This window comes from Pagrus major, chromosome 20 (assembly GCF_040436345.1).
Source record: "Pagrus major chromosome 20, Pma_NU_1.0".
Lineage (NCBI taxonomy): Eukaryota > Metazoa > Chordata > Actinopteri > Spariformes > Sparidae > Pagrus > Pagrus major.
The window spans coordinates 6,179,886-6,199,416 of NC_133234.1; the positions used below are offsets into that span (position 1 = coordinate 6,179,886).

Consider the following 19,531-nt stretch of genomic DNA (forward strand, 5'->3'; position numbering starts at 1 on the left):
CATGTTGGGTTAGTTGTAACTCATGTTAGCCTGTTGACAAGTGACCATTATTGTTCATCCAGGACTATACAGACATGTTTCACAGAATACAACACACCGTCAGTGTCAGGGTTTGATTTTAGTGAATTTACTTTGTTTGAGCCCAAAAACTCATATCTTTAAATCTTATTCTCCATTTTTTAAACTCTTTTTCACTCTTTTTTCTCTTATTTCTGGAGAAAACTCAGCACAGGACAGGAAGGTTTTACAGCGAGTGTTTGAAAGCTCCCAGTATATCATTGGTGCCCATCTGATATCAGTGAGGTGAGATGTCTGCACAGAGCCCAAAGTTACTAACAGACATCTTTGATACAGAAGTATCTGCTGCCATCTGACAACAGATACAGAAGTATCTGCTGCTGTACCACCAGACTACGGAGCAGCTTCACTCCTGAGGCTGTGAGACTCCTGAACTCATCCTCAACATGCGACCAGGAGAAGTTAATATCTGTGACTTGATTATTTTGTTATCAATTTGAGTAGTTTTTGTGTGTGTGTATGTGTGTAGCATAGGGAACTACATCTGGATTTTCATTATATAATCTTTCGTTGTAAAATGACAATTCAATTCATCTTAAATCTTGAATATTATCTGACTAATGTTTCCACCAGTGGCTAATGTTAAAACGTTGAAGTTCTGTTTACACTGTCTGTATATTTCTTGCAGGTGAGACTCACCTTCAGTTATGGTTCATTTTTTAGACAGAAGTTACAACACTGTTAGCCTCCAACCATGTTAGAACAAGTACAGCAGTACTTGTTATTAGAACAAGTACTGGAGTACTGGAGTACTTGTTATACTTGTTATTAGAACAAGTACAGCAGTACTTGTTCTAGAACTGGTCTTTACACACTGAGTCATTATATACACATTACTGATGGACCCGAAAATACTGTTGCAATATTGACATTGAGGTATTTGGTAAAGAAATTATCCTGATATTTGATGTCAACTTTTCCTAACATTTATGAAAAGCTTTTGAGGAGATTTCAAAAGATTGAGATATATATTGTGTATTCTGATAAAGCCAAGAAAAAAGACCCTACTCTCTATTGACGTCTCCACCATACTTAACTTCATAAGGAAAGGATAAACTTCATTCAAAACGTGTGACTTTGAGTGGTGGTTTGTATGGGAAACTTTGTTGATATATGAAATGGTGAATTATTAACCAAAGTGTGCACCAGCGGTGGTGTCTGAGATATTGTTATACTGACCAAATTCAAAGAAATCAAGATCCCTCCAGGAATCACAGTATGAGACAGAATACAAATGACATGTTTCATGATTACTCCCATCTTTTTTATTGTTCCACATACATTCAACATCACAGTAACAGAGTCATTGTCAAACTGGCACATAGACCTGTGTGAAGTCTAATTTGAGCCAAAGGAGGATAAAGATATAAGGTAAAGTAATGTAACATACAGGTTGGAATGATATAGTGTTTATCAAGCTACATGTAAGAAGTAGTGAAGAAAGTGTAAGTGTGTTGGTTTCATACCACAAAAATATTTAAGTTCTCTAACACATTTTAAAATACAATACTTTTTATAGACGATACTTTCTGGACCGGGTTAGAAGACTTTGTTCAGCCTTCAATATAATGCATCATATACACCAGGGATACTTATGGAAGCCAAGTGGCATGCCCAGCATTTTCTAATTCACACAGGCGATAAACTGCTTCACACTGGGATTTTTTTGTTTGTATATACCAATAAGTAAATTAGCAGCCAATTAGCAAATAGTAAATAAAGTTAATAAGGTCAAAAGTCTCTATGTCAGTAAACTAAGACAAATAACGAGATCTGAGGACGTCATCTTGGACTTTGGGAAACACGGATGAACATTTTTCACCATTTACTGACATTTTATAGCCCAAACAACTAATCAACTAATCATCAATCAATTCATTGACAGTGAATATAAATTTAGGTGCAGCCCTAAAGAATTCTAAACTAATATGAGTTATTGGCCTGTTAATTTTAATTCATGTTATCTGAATAATATTATTGTTTATTTATTTGCTGGCCTTCAGTCATTTTGCAAAAGTGGCCCCAGAGCAAACCAAGTTCAGTATCCCTGATAATCACCACATCACTGTGGAGTGAGTCTGATAATCACCACATCACTGTGGAGTGAGTCTGATAATCACCACATCACTGTGGAGTGAGTCTGATAATCACCACATCACTGTGGAGTGAGACATCACAGAATATGTAGAAACAGCTGAACATCAGCTTTGTCCCCTAAACTGACCAGACCTGGAAACAACATCAAAATAAAATAAAGTACATATAATATAGTGTGTGCACTTTGGAAGAGGAAAGGAGTGTGTACAATAGAAATGGCACTCTTAATAAGTATACATTCAATATTCACAAATAAGGCAGGTACGACTGGAGTTACAGGCTTCGGCATTAAGACATGTAACGATGTGCAGTCCTCTGTGTGGAAGGCTTCTCAGAGACCACACATCACAGACCCTAATGACACCCCGGCATTCACACAACATTTGGCTGACAACATTCATTTGTGTACAAGGCATATTAATCATCACAGAAAAATACCATATTAGGAATGTGAATTCCTTGGGTTCACTCGTTCCTCAGTACTGACGAGGTTGTTGACTGTTTTTGGAAGGCAGTTCAGTGGTCCTGATTCTGTGTAGAGTGTCTGAGTTCAAGCTCCTCTTTCAACAAGCTTCGGCCCTGCTTTAGCATCCTTGAGCAAGGCACTCAGTCCCCTTTGACCTCATGATAGACCCCCCTATGGAATGGGGAAAAACAAAGCTTCCCCTTGTGGATGGATGGATATCTCTATATAATCATTGTCACATGATGCAGTGTAGTTAGGGCGAGGGTTCATTCAGACTGAGACTGTCGGGCCTGGGTAGGGCTCCCCACCACACCAGAAGTCCTCTGGCTGAGGAACTTCTAGCAGCCATGCCTCCTTTTCTTTATCCGTCTCCTCTCCTTTCTGCTCCTCATTGCTCTTTCCATCGGTTTCTCCCTCTGCAACAGTTTGCAGGACTTTGTAATAGTGACAGTCCCGCTCGTCATCTGGATTGTACGGAGGTGCCAGGATATCCAGGAATGCAGCCGGTCCCTCCACTGCATCGATCTGGTGGAGGTTATCCTGTACAGGAGTGAGGAGGCACGGCCCGCTGGTCTCTGAATACTCAATGACTGATCGGAGCACGGCGCGCCGCAGGGAGGCCATCTGGAATGGAGCCAATGGAGGCTCAAAACGAGACGGGACAGTGCTGACAGTCAGGTTATCCTCCAGCTTGTCAAAACAGCGGACGTTCACCTTCCCGTAGAGAACCTGAACAAGAGAAAGACGACAGTTAGAGGAAAATCCTGCTGCTAACACTAACACACAGGTGACCATGGACCTGACTCAGAAGCCACTGACTTGTATGTGTGGTCGTTATGTAAAGTAAGGACTTGCAGTCTCAATCAGAAAAAAAATCTGCTCCTATGACTATACATCCATCTCCTGTTGAGGACAGTAGATGTCTTGAGTATGTATAACAGGAGTGAGGAGAAAGGAGAATGCTGCAACACTATTTTGCTGTGAAGCTCCAGATGTTTTGTGGACGAATAAAAACTTCACCCAACTTTCCATCAGCATGGTGGTGAGTAGATATAATCACTGAATTTTCATTACTTGGTGAACTGTTCCTTTAAGCTTTGAGGGGGCCCAGAGGCCACAATTGTAATGTTGGTCCCTACTGACACCTGTTGTAATGGATGCTGTCAACCAGGTTCCCTTCAAGCCTGGTGCAACATGTGTTCCTAAAATAGAATAAGACTTGTTTTATTAGTCTGTGGGGGTCCCAGTGCTTACAAGAGAGGCAACAGAATTAGCTAATGATGCCGGACCCAGTTTAGTTGATAATGCAGATCCCAAACAAATTTGAATTAATGGGTGCAGTAAAGCTGTGGCTATTGAGGGCTATCTGGGGCCCCAGGACAGTTGTCTGCTATACCCAGGTGATAATTCAGCCCTGATGTCGGTGCATCAACAGTCTCTGTTCATGGTGTCGTCAGTGTGCACACACAACAAGCCCAAGTGACAACAATCAAATGATAAACATGGAGGTGATGAAAATGCATGTGAAATGAAAAATGGATTGATAAATTATCAAGTGATTTGATTCATTTAAATTTAGAAAGTCGTGATATGATGAAAAAAGAGTCATATTTTATCATTTACTGCATCTTACATTCATCTAGTATCATTCACAACACAAAGCATGCCATTTATCATATCTGTAGGGTGTCCTCAAGGCTGAAAGTAACAAAAAATAACTTAAAACACTTAAGAATTAATAATGAAAGTGATAAAATGTATGTGAATGTATGTGAGTGTTACACTGTCATGTGATGTGATAAACCTGACTGACATTTTATTCCAGACAGTATTTCTCTGATAATCAACTTGGCGACCATTCATCACTAACAACACCCAACTGACATTTATCGTTTACAGCAAGCAACTTCTGTTACATGCAGTTGAAAAATAAAAGAAAAAAAGATCAGGCCCGCTCAGCAATCTGTTCGTTGTATCGGCTCACACTGCATTTCTTGCAAGACCCAGCGGACTCTGCCTCTGAGTGGTTGCCTTTGCTGGTAAAGTTTAGGGATGAGAATGGACTGGGCCACGCCGATCTCCCTCCCTCCTTCTTATCAAGCGGGCTACCAGGGCCACGGAAATATGGCAGCTTTTTTTCGTAGGAATAAACTGCTTATGCCCAAATTCTTCCCCTTTCCTGTCGAAAAAATGTGCTGGATGTACTGTCAGATACAGGTCTTGTGAGAAAAGCAGTGGGATCCAATGAGTGTAGAGCCGTTCACTAAGAGGACGGGATCTTTCTTTTTCAACCACAAGTAACAAAACATGCTTGCTGTGAAAGATAAATGTCAGTTGGGTGATGTGAACGATGAATGTTAACTGTGCTCTCTATTTCTCCATTCACATACATTTGATCCCTTTCATTATTAATTCATCAGCCTATTGTTGTTGCTTTCAGCCTTGAGGTCACCCTCCTTCATTGATAAATGACATGTGTTGTGAATGATAAATGATGAATGTTAGACGCACTAAATGATAAAATATGGCATCATATCACAACTTTTTAAATCAAGTCGGCTTTAAATGAATCAAATCACCTGATCACACCTGACCTCCATGGTTATCATTTACTTGTTGTGCAAACAATACATATAAACATGTCTGTAATGTGTTGGTGAGTGATGAGAACTACATTGATGAGTATTACATGCTATCAGAGTATTACATGATATCATTGTGTGAATTATAACAACGACACATTTTATATAATTCATTAAATTGTGACTTCAGGCTTTATAAACTCTCCTAGCTTGAACAAAGTAACATCATAATACAGACAGAGGCTCACAGTGAGCCAACACCAGGCTGATTATCAAAGACAGGAGGGGTAGGGTTAGGGGGTTAGGACCTTCAGCATCCCGTTCATGCCCGGGTGGTCGTGCAGCGGTATGGAGGCGCCGGCCCTCAGCAGGAACACCCCCATGCTGAACACCTCCGTCTCGCAGATGTGCATGTAGGCGACCGGGGGGTTCTGGAGCCCCGCGGCGGCGGAGCTCGGTTTGGTTTTCCGGGGAGAAATCTTCAGGTCGGCAGCTCTGGCCGCAGTCACTAAGGAGATGAGTTCATTGTGTTTGTCGGCGACGAGGTTATTGTCCCCGTTGGCAGAAGACTTGAAGCCTTTAAAGGTGATGTGGGCTTGTTTTGCGATCTTCTGGATGAGAGGAGTTTTGTTGTCCCGCGGCATTCTGGCTAACGGTTGTCGGTGTGTCTCTGGCTCCGCTCCGACAAAAATACAACAGTTTTAAAACGCTTTGTAAATCCTCCAGTTTCTCCCCGGAGCTGCTCCTCGATCAAAAAACACAAAAAAGCGACTTTAATACAAAGAAAACGCACTTCATGGTGGGAACTCGTCTTTTCAGCCTCCCTCCACTCATTTTCCACCAACTCGCCTCCTCGTCTCCGCTCACTGAGCCTGCGCAGCAGACGAAAAGCACGCTGGGAAATGGAGTTTTATCAGAAAATATAAAAGTACTCTTATTCACGGTGACATGAGCAGTGAAGAGCTACACAATCCGATTGTTTTTAACAGAAATGATGCGCGTCATTTTGTAAGATTGGGGAATATACAAACAAACTAACAGTATATAATAAGATAGCCTGCATTTCCAGAAGACTACATTTCCCAGGGGTCCTGGGGATGGCCTGGGGTTGAAGAGGGGAAGGCCAGACAGGCCATTGAACTCTCCGCAGTCCACCCCGTCCAACATCACATCCTCCACCGCTGCCTTTTCCTCCTGTCCTCTTCATTATTCTCATTTTCTCATTATAACCAGCGATTTTTCAGCACAGCCAGCATTTTTGTGTCTTTGTCATTCATTTTTGGCTTTGAGTGCTAACAGATCAATGCACCTGTAGAGGCGTCCACACACCCTGCACAATATATCTGAATCATTTCATTAAATAAATAAAACTGTAAAATGACATTAAAGAAATAAAGGTAGCTGTTTGAAATATGTGCTCTATAATAATCATTTTTAGAACCATGGCAGTGACAGAATGCAAATATATGGATCTGTTAGTGAGAGTTGTCATCGAACAGTAAATCCTCTGCTTAACAAAGGGCTGTCACATTGTTACAATGTGTGTTTTATTGCTAACAGTGTGAGAACATGACTGGTTTGTACAGTGTAGATGAACACTGCATCAAGAGAAAAAGAGGAAACCAGAGGCGATCCAGGCACAAGTACAAGAATATGTTTCAAACAAGGAAGGAAATGTTTAAAAGCCTTTATTATAGTGACTAAATCTTTACAGGGCAGTTAAAGCCAACATGTTTCCACCACTTGTTCTTCATCAGGACTTAGCTGCTATTATTATACTCAACACCTTGGAGTCAACATATGGAGGAAGAGTTTGTAAGAGCAGCAGACTGTATGAAATGTTCAGACATAGAATGACTCACTGACATTCATTTTTACAAGGATCATAGTGTATTATAACTAGTATGGTTAATTGACTTGCATTGCTAGGACCCAGAACATGTTGTTGTACGCCTACATAACTGTCATTACAGACAGGGTCACTTCTGATAACAGAGTCCAGTTGTCGTTTATGGATACAGTCATGAGTCAAAGTAAGTCTGGGACAAAGTCTGGTTCTTGTTCGATGTGGACATGATTATCTGAATGTTTCTGAATGGTTCAGACCAAACATGAGGTGTTGATCTATCAGATCATAGTGGAGCTCTCTGCCTCTTACTGCCACCTGGAGCTGAAGGAAGTGAACATGGTTAACCAACAACAACAGAACAGGACTGCGTCACCTGCGTCACCTGCATCACAAACACACTAAAACACAGGACTGAGTCACCGGCATCACTAACACTTTCTGAGGAAATATACTTATACCGCTGATCACATGTGTGCTTGTGTCTGCGTTTGTGTGTTCACATGCAGCTCAGTGTAACAGTCGGCACATTTGTGGGCGGGTTCAGGTTTGAGGAGCTCTTTACATGTGGCTATTTTTTATTCTTTGTGTGAGTAACTGAGTGCATTTGTGTGCGTGTTGCATTATGTATGATGCATTCTGCATGAGGAGGGAGGGAGACACAAAGCAAGCAATATCCTCTTGAGAAATAATGAGGCCAGGTTCATTATGGGTTCACACACACACACAAACACACACACACACACACACGCACGCACACACACTCAACACACACACCTATGTGTGGCTGACAGAGGCCCAGCATCATTGCTTTAGAAGATGACACGGTGTTGCTTAGAGACCTGTCTTCGTTAGATAAGACATGTGGTAAACTCATTTTAAATCCCAGAGTGTCGGACACACACAGTTTATGAACTAATCCATTTGCTCAAATTGTCAATCTGATGGAGTTTAAACCAAAGAAACGTTCTTAAAGTTTAAGGCAGATTTTGGTTCATCAATACTGATACGTTCCCTTCTCAAAAACATTGTATCTGGGTACCAGAAACACACCTACACCAAAACTGTAACAGTTACAAAGGAAGCCAACAAACTGTGGGAAATGATGATATAATATATATATATATATTAAATATAATAGGGTGATAATGTGATGTGATTTCAAGCAAAAAACTTTAACTCACAATGTCTTTGTCTCCTTCCACTGTTGTGTTGTTGTAGTTACTGTGTTTAGCAACTCATATAGAAACACATCACCCCAGCCGAGTCCACAGTCTGCTGCCCCTGGAAAAACAGCATGCCTCTCCAGGAGTGAAAGCCAGACATGGTCCGCTATGGTGGGATCATGGTGGGTCAAGGATGTCAATCACAGCACGTTATAACAGCATCCATATGACTGATAGATAGATAGATAGATAGATAGATAGATAGATAGATAGATAGATAGATAGATAGATAGATAGATAGATAGATAGATAGATTGGTTGATTGACTGATTGATTGATTGATTTAGGCAGTGGGGTTGAATGAGTCTGTTGCTGAAGCTGCTCTTAAGCTTGTCCAGAGTTTTGTGGAGGGGGTGAGAGGCATTGTCCATGATTGCCAGCAGTTTTGCCAGCACCCTGTCCTTCACCACCTCCTCCAGGTTGACAAGCTGAGCCAACAACAGACTCTGCCTTCTTGATGAGTTTGTTCAGTCTGTTGGTGTACTTCGCTTTGATGCCCGCACCCCAGGACACCACAGCGAAGAAGATGGTGCTCGCAACAACAGACTGATAGAACATCTGGAGCATCCGGTTGCAGACATTAAAGGACTTGAGCCTCCTCAGGAAGTAAAGCCGGCTCAGGCCCTTCTTGTAGACTGCCTCCGTGTTTGTAGACCACTCCAGTTTATTGTCCAGCACAAAACCCAGGTATTTGTATGATTGCACAATGTCAACATCTGTCCCACCAATGCAGACTGGAGAGGGCGGGGGCTTATTCCTCCAGAAGTCCACCACCATCTCTTTCGTCTTCGCCACGTTCAGCTGCAGGTGGTTGTCCCCACACCACTTAACAAAATTGTACTCATTCTTCCTCCCGCCCATATGATTAGAAACAGAAAAGGGCTAACATGTCCCTCCCTGATTTGTTGCACCCTGATCATGTGACTGTTTACGTGATAGAAAACAAACGACATCAGCCGAGACTGTCAGTGGTTAACTCAGCACAGAAAACAAATTACAGGTGTTACTGACCTTGTTGTGATGCAAGCGTCTATTTGAGGGACTTACAACAATTTCTATGTCAAGTGGTGTTAGCCCTTCATGGCCCACTGGTTGGGGCAACCGGGGAGAACCAGTGCCTGGCGGGATATTTTCACCGATGAAGTTGTGGTTGTGGAAAAGACCAAGTCTGCATGTTGAAGGAGCAACAATAAAAGGAAGCTCATGGATATTCTTACAAAAGCACCGTGCATGTTCTATGAGCTCAGTGGTGAAGGTAGACTCCAGAGAACTGCCAGTGTATTTGGACTAATGGATTTATTTTTGATGCATCAATTTTTAAAAGTTTACTAGTATATGATAGCTTCGGTTAACCTGCATGTTATTTAGCAATAGCTTCACAAGCTAGATTACTGTGTTTCTGTTAGCATTTAGCCATGCAGCTTCATACAAAGGTACCCCAGCAAGCAAAAGACGACATTGGGACGTCCCGGCTAGATAAAGCCCCAATTAAGTTGACTATGGGTAACCCACTTCTGGCCAAAAGGATGTTGGAATTATTTAGATTTTGTTTTTGCTACTGCAGCTTGCAGGATGTATGATATTTCATCATGAAAGAAAAGTTGAAACAGTGATTACAAGGTGAAATCAAGGCAGATAATGAGCGTAATTACAACGTCTTGGCTAGAACCCGATCTGGATTGGCAGCAACCAGCTAAAATGTGGTTACAACATCAACATTATAAAGCACGTTTTTGATATTATTTTTATAATTTGTTCAGTTGTAAGTTGAAAGACAGACGTTATTGATTAGTTTTAAGTGTTTCTCTAAAGTCACTGGTAGGTGAAATTTGGTCATTTCAATGCATTTAATGTTTCATATAAAATGTCATTAATATGAAGCTATATGGACCATGAGCTGCCATCAAGAAGCTTCCAGGACATTGTAATGGGAGCAGTTTTAAACATTCATGTTAATCAGACGTTGAGTTTACTGCTGTAAAGTGCAAACACCAAAACCAAGACTTGTGGAGCAAAATGCACAAGCTGAAGAAATGAATATGATGCTTTACACAAAGATTGTATATCAAGTTGTGGCGGTGTAACTGGTAGAGCAAATGGCTGATGCAAGAAGTTTGGTGGTTCCTGAAATTTATTGTGGCAGTTATTTTTTAAATTTTCTTTCGCAATAAAAACACCTTTAAATCTCAACGATGTTCAACGATTTTTCAAATTTCATACTTGAAACCCAGGATGATGAAATATGGTCTAAATGTGAGTATTCAGTCAAGATCTTCAAAAAGACATCTACTAAATTTGCACTGATAGCCTGGACGTTAGGTATGTGTATATGGTCTATTATACATTTGTCTGCCTGGATTGTAAATTGGTTCAGTACATTCAACAGAACATTTGATTCTGTTGTCAAATACAATTCAAATGCAGTTTAAAGAACAGCCCAACTAACATAGTATCGTGTATTTAGGCCTATTTGCAATAAATATTGAGGAATATTGTTTGTACACTGACAGAATGGATGTTGTCTCTCGTTAGCAATACCAACTGATAACAAAACATTACAGACATACAAACACCAACGCAACATGTCAACAGATAGACACTGATCAGAACTGAATGAAAGACTGAAAAAAAGAAAACTGTTTCAAAGATGTTTGAATCGGCCACATGTCCAATTCATACTCAGAACAAATAGGGAGCAACATATCACCAGAGTAACTGCTAACACTGCTGCTAACTGTAGCTGCCGTTAGCTAGTAGCTCAGATATAAGTTCAGCTAGTAGTTCGGACCGGGAGCTCAGAGCACAGAGGGACCGTTGGTGTTTAAACTGTTTAAACCAGGACAGGCCGTGGCTAGCTGGATATATGCTAACTTAGATATCTCTGCAACACAATACATAGATGTCATAATGTCAAAACTAGTATTTCTTCAAATACGGATTCTTTCCACTAAAATTCTTCCATACTTCACCTTTAAAAAACACTATTGACTTGGGGTCAGTAGATCAGTGACCCACTGGTCACCAGCCCAGTGTTGCTGAATAAGGCCAATGGACAAAGACATTATTAATAAACCCTACGACTAACCTGTTAGCTGCCTTTTCTGCTGACTGATAGGTAACATGCACGTGATATTTGTCCGACTAAACTCACGTGTTTCCAGAGCTGTGCCCTCGTCCTAACTTTGCTGGAGCTCTACTGAAAGGGCATCTCACCATCCTGAGTTTAAGTTGCATAAAACAATATTGTTTGAATTATGCGTTCACTGAGGACAACGTTGTAAAGACCCCTGTTTGTCTGGGATCTTATTTGCATTTGCTGCTGCTTCTCGGACATAAAGCGAACATTATTCCCTGGCTGTTTAAAATGTGCATGACTGACATTGCAGAGAAGTCAAGCAAGCTTCATCATGCCGTCCTCAGAGCCGCAGCCAAGGAACTCTGAATGGAGCAAGTGATTCTCTGGCTGTCCACAATTTGCATAGCAATATACAAACACAGTCACATGCACACAGATATAATGTTTATATGTAAAAACACACATGCACACAGGTGGAAATACAGGTTCCTCAAGTATGCAAAGAAGGAAGAAAAGGGTTACACACACTCACACTCACACACATACACACACACACACACACACACACACACACATTCCTCTGTCTCTGGAATCAGCATATTGAGACAATGAGACAATGATAACAGCTGCTTATGGATCATTTAGTGCAACCGGTCAACGTGTCCTTTGTGTTCAGTCAATACGCCGCCTGTTCTCTGTCATCAGAGTTGTCATTATTTAGCGACGTGTTCCACAGTTGAGAACATGAGGAGTCTTTTATTTGTTGCCCCCTGTGGCCTCATTGAATCAGGCCATCACTGTGAATGAAGCCAACTCTGTTGTCCGTCAAAGAACGCTAACAACGCGGGCCAAAGTTGAAAAATTCATTAGCCTGCCGGAAAAAAATATCTGCATAACTCGAGTGGAAGCAGCCGGAGACGATGCAATGCTAATGTTTGTTCTTTGTGTCAAAAAGCTGCTTTCTTCAGACGGAGGGGTTCTGGGGATCTGGTAGGTCCGTCAATGGACTTTGAGCCCACACAACCAAACTCATCAGATTCATGGGATGCAAAATGCAAATGGGTCATTTCATACCAACTCATCTTGAGTCTCCCAGTTCATGTCATGGATTTTCTTGAAAAAAAGCTCATGTTGAAACACAAAAAAGCTTCAGGGGGGAAATTAAAACAGTCAACATGATGTTCAGGTCAAATTTCAACCCATTCCAATCAAAAATAAGCAAATTGTGAGGTTTAGAGACTGACTAGATGATGAAATTAAACTAAAACTTCTTTTTAAAGAAGTACATGGAGCACAGCTTTAGGATTTACAAGGTCCCGTGAGTTGAAAAAAAGTTTCTATATGGTATTTTAGAAAATCCATGACATGAATTAAAAGATCTGAATTCTGTGTGAGTTGGGATGGATTAACCAAAATGTTTATTCAGTGTGCATTCGATAGAAAGGTGTCAGTACTCATGCATTTTGGGTTCACAGGAATACGTAATTAACTGTATACTCCCATGTCAGTATCAGTGTCAGCCTGTCACGTACCATTTCATTCTGTTGGAGGCTAGATATATACGTATATAAGTTTGGAAAAGCTTCTGCTCTCCCACCAGTGTAATATACTGTATGTTTCTCTCCACTGCATTTAAAGTCATTTATCTGTGACTAAATATATATGTGATTTAACTTAAACACGATGCAGAATGATGATATACTGTTTAACTCAAGGGAAAATATGTTTGTCCTGTGATGGACTTTAGGCAGGAGAGTAGCTTTGTTAGGACCTGATGCTGTTTGAACTGGTGTCATCACATCCAGATGAATTGATCCAGCCAGCCTGTGTCTTTAACTGCACCAACTTTACCATCTCATTTATCACTCTCTCTCTCTCTCTCTCTCTCTCTCTCTCTCTCTCTCTCTCTCTCTCTCACACACACACACACACACACACACACACACACACACACACACACACACACATCTGTGTGCCCTGTGTCTTTCATGGTTGGGCTGCAGACCCTGACCACCCAGCTTAGATCTCTGGATGAGGAATGATGACAAACAATGCTACACACAAACACACACGAGCACATAAAGAGACACACACTAGCAGAAAACATGCAGACTAACGAGGGAAAAACTCTCTTATATCTGTGGTTTAATATCGTCTTGACTTTTTTAAATACTTCTTATCCTGGATTTAAGTCTCTACCTTATTTTTTATTTTTCATTCATCTGGAAATACTCTAAACTCTTTTGCTTTGACTAATTATACTCTTACGCCTTTTCACAGCACCGAGGTCAGCATTTCTAGATCCTGCTGGGATTCTTGTGGTTGTTTTTTTGACAGTAGCCAGCCACCAGCGGTAGCTAACGTTATTAACGCTTATCTGTTTCTGCTTCTAACTGATTTAATCAATTCGGTTAATAAGTTAATTTCTTTCTCTCTTTTCATTTCTTTTTAACATTTATTTAATTTCGTCTTTTCATTTTGATTTAAATAGTACTTTGAGTGTGTACATGGACATCAAATGTTCTAAAAGAAATCATGTAAATAAATCGTGAAGTATAAGCGAATCATAAACTGATGAATAATACAATAAATGATCAAATATAAAAAAATTTGACAGGTTTTTTTTTTTTAGTCAGGCCTAATTTTAGAAAAGTCTGACTTGATAAACATGCAGGTTCAGTTTGAAACATGAACATGATTGACACCTTTTCTTTCCTCAAGCAGTAAATGGGTTGTTGACAAATAAAATGACAAAAAAATCATTTTTTGAAGAAAATATATATATATTCATGTAGTTTGAAATCTGATATTTGAGAATATATAAGTGATCACTAACTTTTTCAATTATTTCACTGTTTTTTGAACATCTTCTCTGACCTGCACCATAAATATGTCCTATGGTGTGACGTAAAAAAAAAATAGGGAAAAAACCTTAAATACTACACAAATAGCATGAGACAGATTCATCTTAATTGTGAGACATTTATTTTCATATAGTGTTATTTATTTGATGAGAAATTATGAATAACACTATTTTTTCCCCATGACTTGTTGAACGTTTTCAATAAATGCGAGTCAAACTTTGATGTCAACCTTTCAAAACTGTTGAAAAAATTATAATAATTCAAGGTGAATGATGATTATATATCCCCTAATGCAATACTCAACCTTTTTTTAAGATATTTTTTGACATACAAATACATTTTTGGTTCTTTTATGTGTGTTACAACATAGGACATTATGTCACACTAAAGGACAAAACAGAACATATTTTAATTAATGTAGCTATTGCATTTAAAAACACTGAAAATGGTCAAGGGAATAAAAATTGTTTTTAAAAAAATCTTATTTAATTGTTTAAAATGCTTCTTAAAGAGACCTTGTCCTCCGGTGTGACATATTTGCCCTTCGGTGTGACAGCTAAAGGTGTCACACCGAAGGACATTTCTGTCACACTAAAGGACATTTCAGCCTTTTGTGTCAGTTAATGACCATGCTATTCCTAGCTAACCTGTCTTTAGCAGTTAGCAGTTAGCATTTGTATAATTTTCCATAATTATGTAGTTTAACCAACAGTTTTAAATTGAAAAATATAATTTAGTGACGTCACACCAAAGGACAACAAAACTGAACACTTTCATAGTGGTTCGGAAAAAGTTAAATATTTGAATAATGCTGAGACAAGAACTTACCATGTACTCATGTCATTGGCTTCATAGGAGGCTTCAGTAACAGGGATTTGAATGGGGTCCTTCAATTAAATAAAGTTCTTCTGTGACAGTGAAAAATACATGTCATGTCAACAACCCAAATGTTCAGCCACTCTGATCACGCTACAGTCACACACAGTAGATGTGTGTGTGTGTGTGTGTGTGTGTGTGTGTGTGTCATCTACCTTGTGGTGTTATTGAAGTTAATGAGGTATTTACATTTTTTATTATCATAATTTTGGTTCAAAATAATTTATATATCATTTCAATACAGATCGCTGGCCTTAACTGAGGAAAATAAACAAAAACACAAGGGGAAGTTGAAACGAAGAGCAAATCAATCAATACTGTATGTCTGTATATACACTTGAAGTGACCTCCACCACTGGCTCAACGGCCAGTGCAACAATAAGAGCACCTTAAAAACCTTCCCCTAGGAATAACCTTTCCATGGTGGCAAATGAATAAGGCCACTTTCTCAGCATCGAGTAAGATCATAAGACCTTGTGACTGATTAAGGTTTTTTGTGCTGTCTGATCTGGCCTAATTAAAAGTGGAAGGCAGCTCTGTCTCTAATAGTTTGGAGAGTAAGTAAGCTAACGGGGCAGTAGGAGCTACATATGTCAGGGGGTTGGTCTTTTGTAAGAATGAACAATATAAAATGAATCCTGGCTTTAATTTTTACAGTTATAATTTTTACAACCATTTCCATTTGGTCCAGGAGCTTTTCCTCTCTGTAGACGATCTATTGCATGTATGATCCTGTCAGGGTTATTGGTGTTGGAAGACCAGTCTGCCTCTGAACTTGACAGCAGAATAAGCCCTGTATACAGTGTTGTCTTTTTCAACATGTGCATTCATGCTGCTGTCAGCTGTAAGTGACAGGGAGGCTCAGCTCCATACTGCATCCTGAACTGGATCTTTTTATACAATCAGCTTCTTGCACACTGCTGAAGCTCCTGAAGATCTTAGCTCCTTCGTATTCAAGTCTCTGTTTCCCACTGAGTGCCAGTGTCTTCACCCTGTCTGCTGGGTAGTGAAGCTTCATAAAGACACTGGGGGGAACACATGGTTTAGTGCTGCTGAGACCTCTGATGAAGAAGTCAAACGGAAATAGGGAAATAGTCCAATAAGTAATTCAGATGTAAGTATACATACATACATTTGCAACATTGTTGTGTATAAGATGCAAAGTATGTATAGTATAGTAAGTGAAATAATTCAGAAGTATAACTGTGCATTACTACAATAAGAATATATTAATGGTATTTTACTTGTGTAATTGGAAGTGACTCACAATGATTTTTTAATGTACTTATAACACAAATAAGTAGACTTTAAATAAACTAATCAAGTGTGTATATTAGAATGAGTACACAGCAATATACTTAAAGTGTACAAAGTATACTTGAAGTTGTTTCTCTCAGCACATAAAAAATACACAACATAAACTCCAGATTGTACTTTTTTACAACTTAATTACAAATAAAATATACTAAGTACAACAAATATCAAACTTTAAGTGAATGAATCATGAACAGTTGTTTATTATCTGACCTGTAAAATGATTCTGAATCGTTTCTATTGGCTCCTCTGACACACACTCTAGAGGGAAACACTGGTTTGTGAGAAACCATCCTCACATCCAAAGCTGATGATAAAATCAACTGCATCTCTATCAATCAGGGCTCAGAGGAGCATGAGTAAAGTGTAAAATAATGGGGCGGAACCGGCCCATTTGTCACTGCTGTTGTTGCTTTGATAGAAACTATTACCTCTGTGTAAACTGTCTGACAGTGTGTCTCGGGGTAATGTATGGGGTTTGCCAGCAGTCTTGTGTTGTACTGCTACATCTTAAAACACTTTGGGGTGATATAGTTTTCTGACACGTCCTTCACTCCTTAAATGTTCTGACAGTTTCACGGCAGCCTCAAGTCTGAATGAGCCCGTTCAGGCTGGGAGAAGCAACACTTCAGTAACACTTCCAGCGCTTCACGAGTCTGGTTTACATGCTCTCATTTTAGTTATATGAGTTATTTTCATCATTAGTTGCACGCTCACACACACGCACGCACACACACACACACACACACACACACACACACACACACACACACACACACACACACACACACACACACACACACACATATCCACTGATTAATAGGATGTGCCTGTGACTTAGCATTGCACTATGATCTTAAATTGTTGGACACGTGATATCATCTTAAACTGAGTACAATGCCACGGTACAGATCACAAGGTTAACACTAACACGCATGAGGCTATAGAAGAGAAAAACATGGTGAGTCCACTGATGGCACAACTGCTCAGAAGTGATTTTATTTCCTATTGCAAGCTTGAGATCGGATTCTTCTTCCAAACTGCAGACCAGCTGCCCACCAGGCCTACGCATCAGGGAATGTTTTTAAAATGTATTTTAAAGATGTAGGTTGTTTTAAAAACTAAAACATGTTAAGTAAGTAACTTTTTTCTGGAATAACTCAGTGTGTAGGTCGTGTGCGTAACGTTAGCGAGTGTGCGGTCAAGAGAGAGAGAAAGAGAGAGTGTGTGTGACAGTAAGTATGAAGTTAGCAGTAGGCTAACGCTGTAGCTGTGAACACAGCAATGCAGTGTGTGTGTAAGTAAATTGAAGGGTTAGCCCTTATACACACACAAACACAAATAAAAGGCACTAATAACCTTTCTGGCAGAAACCCTTAAACTGGATGACATTTTGTTAGCAATGGAGAATGTCACAAACATTTTAAAGAGTTTGTTGAGTGGGTCGACCACACAGCGTTCTGGATACGTGCAGCAGAGGACAGACCTCTACAATCTCTCACATCTCTACCAGCTAACATTCAGACCCTTGGAAATGAAAGCAAACAGGGATAAGTCTATGATGAGTGTCACCAGGACAAAAGGATTTGATTTTACGAGGAGCAGAATTGTCTCAACTTTTCTGCCAGCATTGGCAGATTTATCTCTGGTGATTGTTTTGCAAAAGCTACATTTCTGAGAGAGAAAGGCTGCCATCTTATTTTGGACACACTCTGACTAGTTTACTGACAGCGGTGAACGGGGGAGGGCTGATTGGAGTTACTGTAGTGACAGCAGAGTTGCCCATTGCTATGCTAATTTTCTGTTGTCACATTCACCAGTCAGAGGCTCTTCTCTATATCTGTCCTTCCTGCTAAATGACATACAATGCACCTGCTACAATTACTGTACACTTGAAAATAACACTTTTGCGGTGCTTAATACACAGTGGCTACACAAAATGGACATCCTGTGACCTCGCAAACATTTTGGAGCCGTGGGGTTGTATCAGATATTGGGACATGATTTTCGATACAGAAAATGCTTTTCTTTTTCCAGATTGCCAGTTTTGGAGGCTGGAGGACGATATCACTATCACTTAGTCAGTTCACTGTTGAAGACTGACATATACACACATATAGACACTGTGTATCAGGTTAGGGTTATGTGCAGACAATGTGAACTCAACCAAAACATTGACTAAAAACCTGAAGTTTATAATAAATTACCCCAAATGTTAAATCTGTGACTTAACCCCACAACATTTAGCAAATGTACCTATATTTTATATTTTCTGTGCAGCCAATCCATGAGTTGTAATAAATCTTTACCACATACTGCTGACTGTTATAACAGAGAAGGTCTTATTGTTGTCCGGAGATCTCAGTTTGGAAGATAATTTTGAAACGAACCTCAAGTTGAGCAGAACTCCCCCTCAGAGGACGGCTGATGATTGTGGAACTTGAGAAGGGGGTTGGAGTGTGTGTGTGTGTGTGTGTGTGTGTGTGTGTGTGTGTGTGTGTGTGTGTGTGTGTGTGTGTGTGTGTGTGTGTGTGTCTCAGGGGCAGGAAGGACCCACCTCCTCCCACCTCCTCTCCCCACCCCCCAGCCAGGCCCTTTGTTCCCTGATGATGTATGAGACAGCATCTCCCTTGGAGTACCACAGGAACATGACAGCGGAGCAACAACGCTGTCCCATAATGGAGACTGATGGGACGGCTCCCGCTCTCTTCACTTTGTCCACTACTAAGATTGAATTGGCGCGGCACTCCAGGCTCCGACGGGGCCCTTGGACAGCTCTGAGAGGGGCCCTCGTAAGAGAAGACTCAACCTGATGGCAGCTCACGTCTGTCGGCCGCGCTGGGTCCCGCCACGGCCTGACAGGTGGATGGATGGATGGATGACGTATGAGGGGATGGAGGGGTAGATGGATGGACGGGGACCTGCACAGGTCTTTGTGGGATGGGTGACAGTGGAGGAGAGGTGAGGGGGATTCCTGGTCCTCCGGTTCCTGTTGGACATTCCTGAGATGACTGAGCTCGCCAAAGGCAGCAAAGCCATCTTTTCCCTCACACTGACTGGGTGTCATCAACTGAGGGTGGTTTAATATCTGGATGAAGACGTCACA

The 19,531-nt window shown here is 40.5% G+C and overlaps 1 protein-coding gene across 1 annotated transcript; it reads right to left on the bottom strand.

Moving 5' to 3' along the window:
• Window positions 1-1,320: 1,320 nt before the first annotated feature.
• Window positions 1,321-6,063, bottom strand: adoa (2-aminoethanethiol (cysteamine) dioxygenase a). Its single transcript, XM_073490088.1, has 2 exons — window positions 5,532-6,063; window positions 1,321-3,370 (listed from the first exon to the last, which is right to left on the bottom strand). The coding sequence occupies exons 1-2, from the start codon at window positions 5,865-5,867 to the stop codon at window positions 2,912-2,914; spliced, it is 795 nt and encodes a 264-aa protein (XP_073346189.1). The 5' UTR covers window positions 5,868-6,063; the 3' UTR covers window positions 1,321-2,911.
• Between the last annotated feature and the right edge of the window lie 13,468 nt (window positions 6,064-19,531).

Bases quoted from the DNA above. Each gene is read 5' to 3' on its own strand.
- adoa (XM_073490088.1), bottom strand. From the start codon at position 5,867: ATGCCGCGGGACAACAAAACTCCTCTCATCCAGAAGATCGCAAAACAA. The intron at 3,371-5,531 runs GTCCTAACCCCC...TCTCTTGTTCAG, and splicing joins GCATGAACGGGATGCTGAAG to GTTCTCTACGGGAAGGTGAA.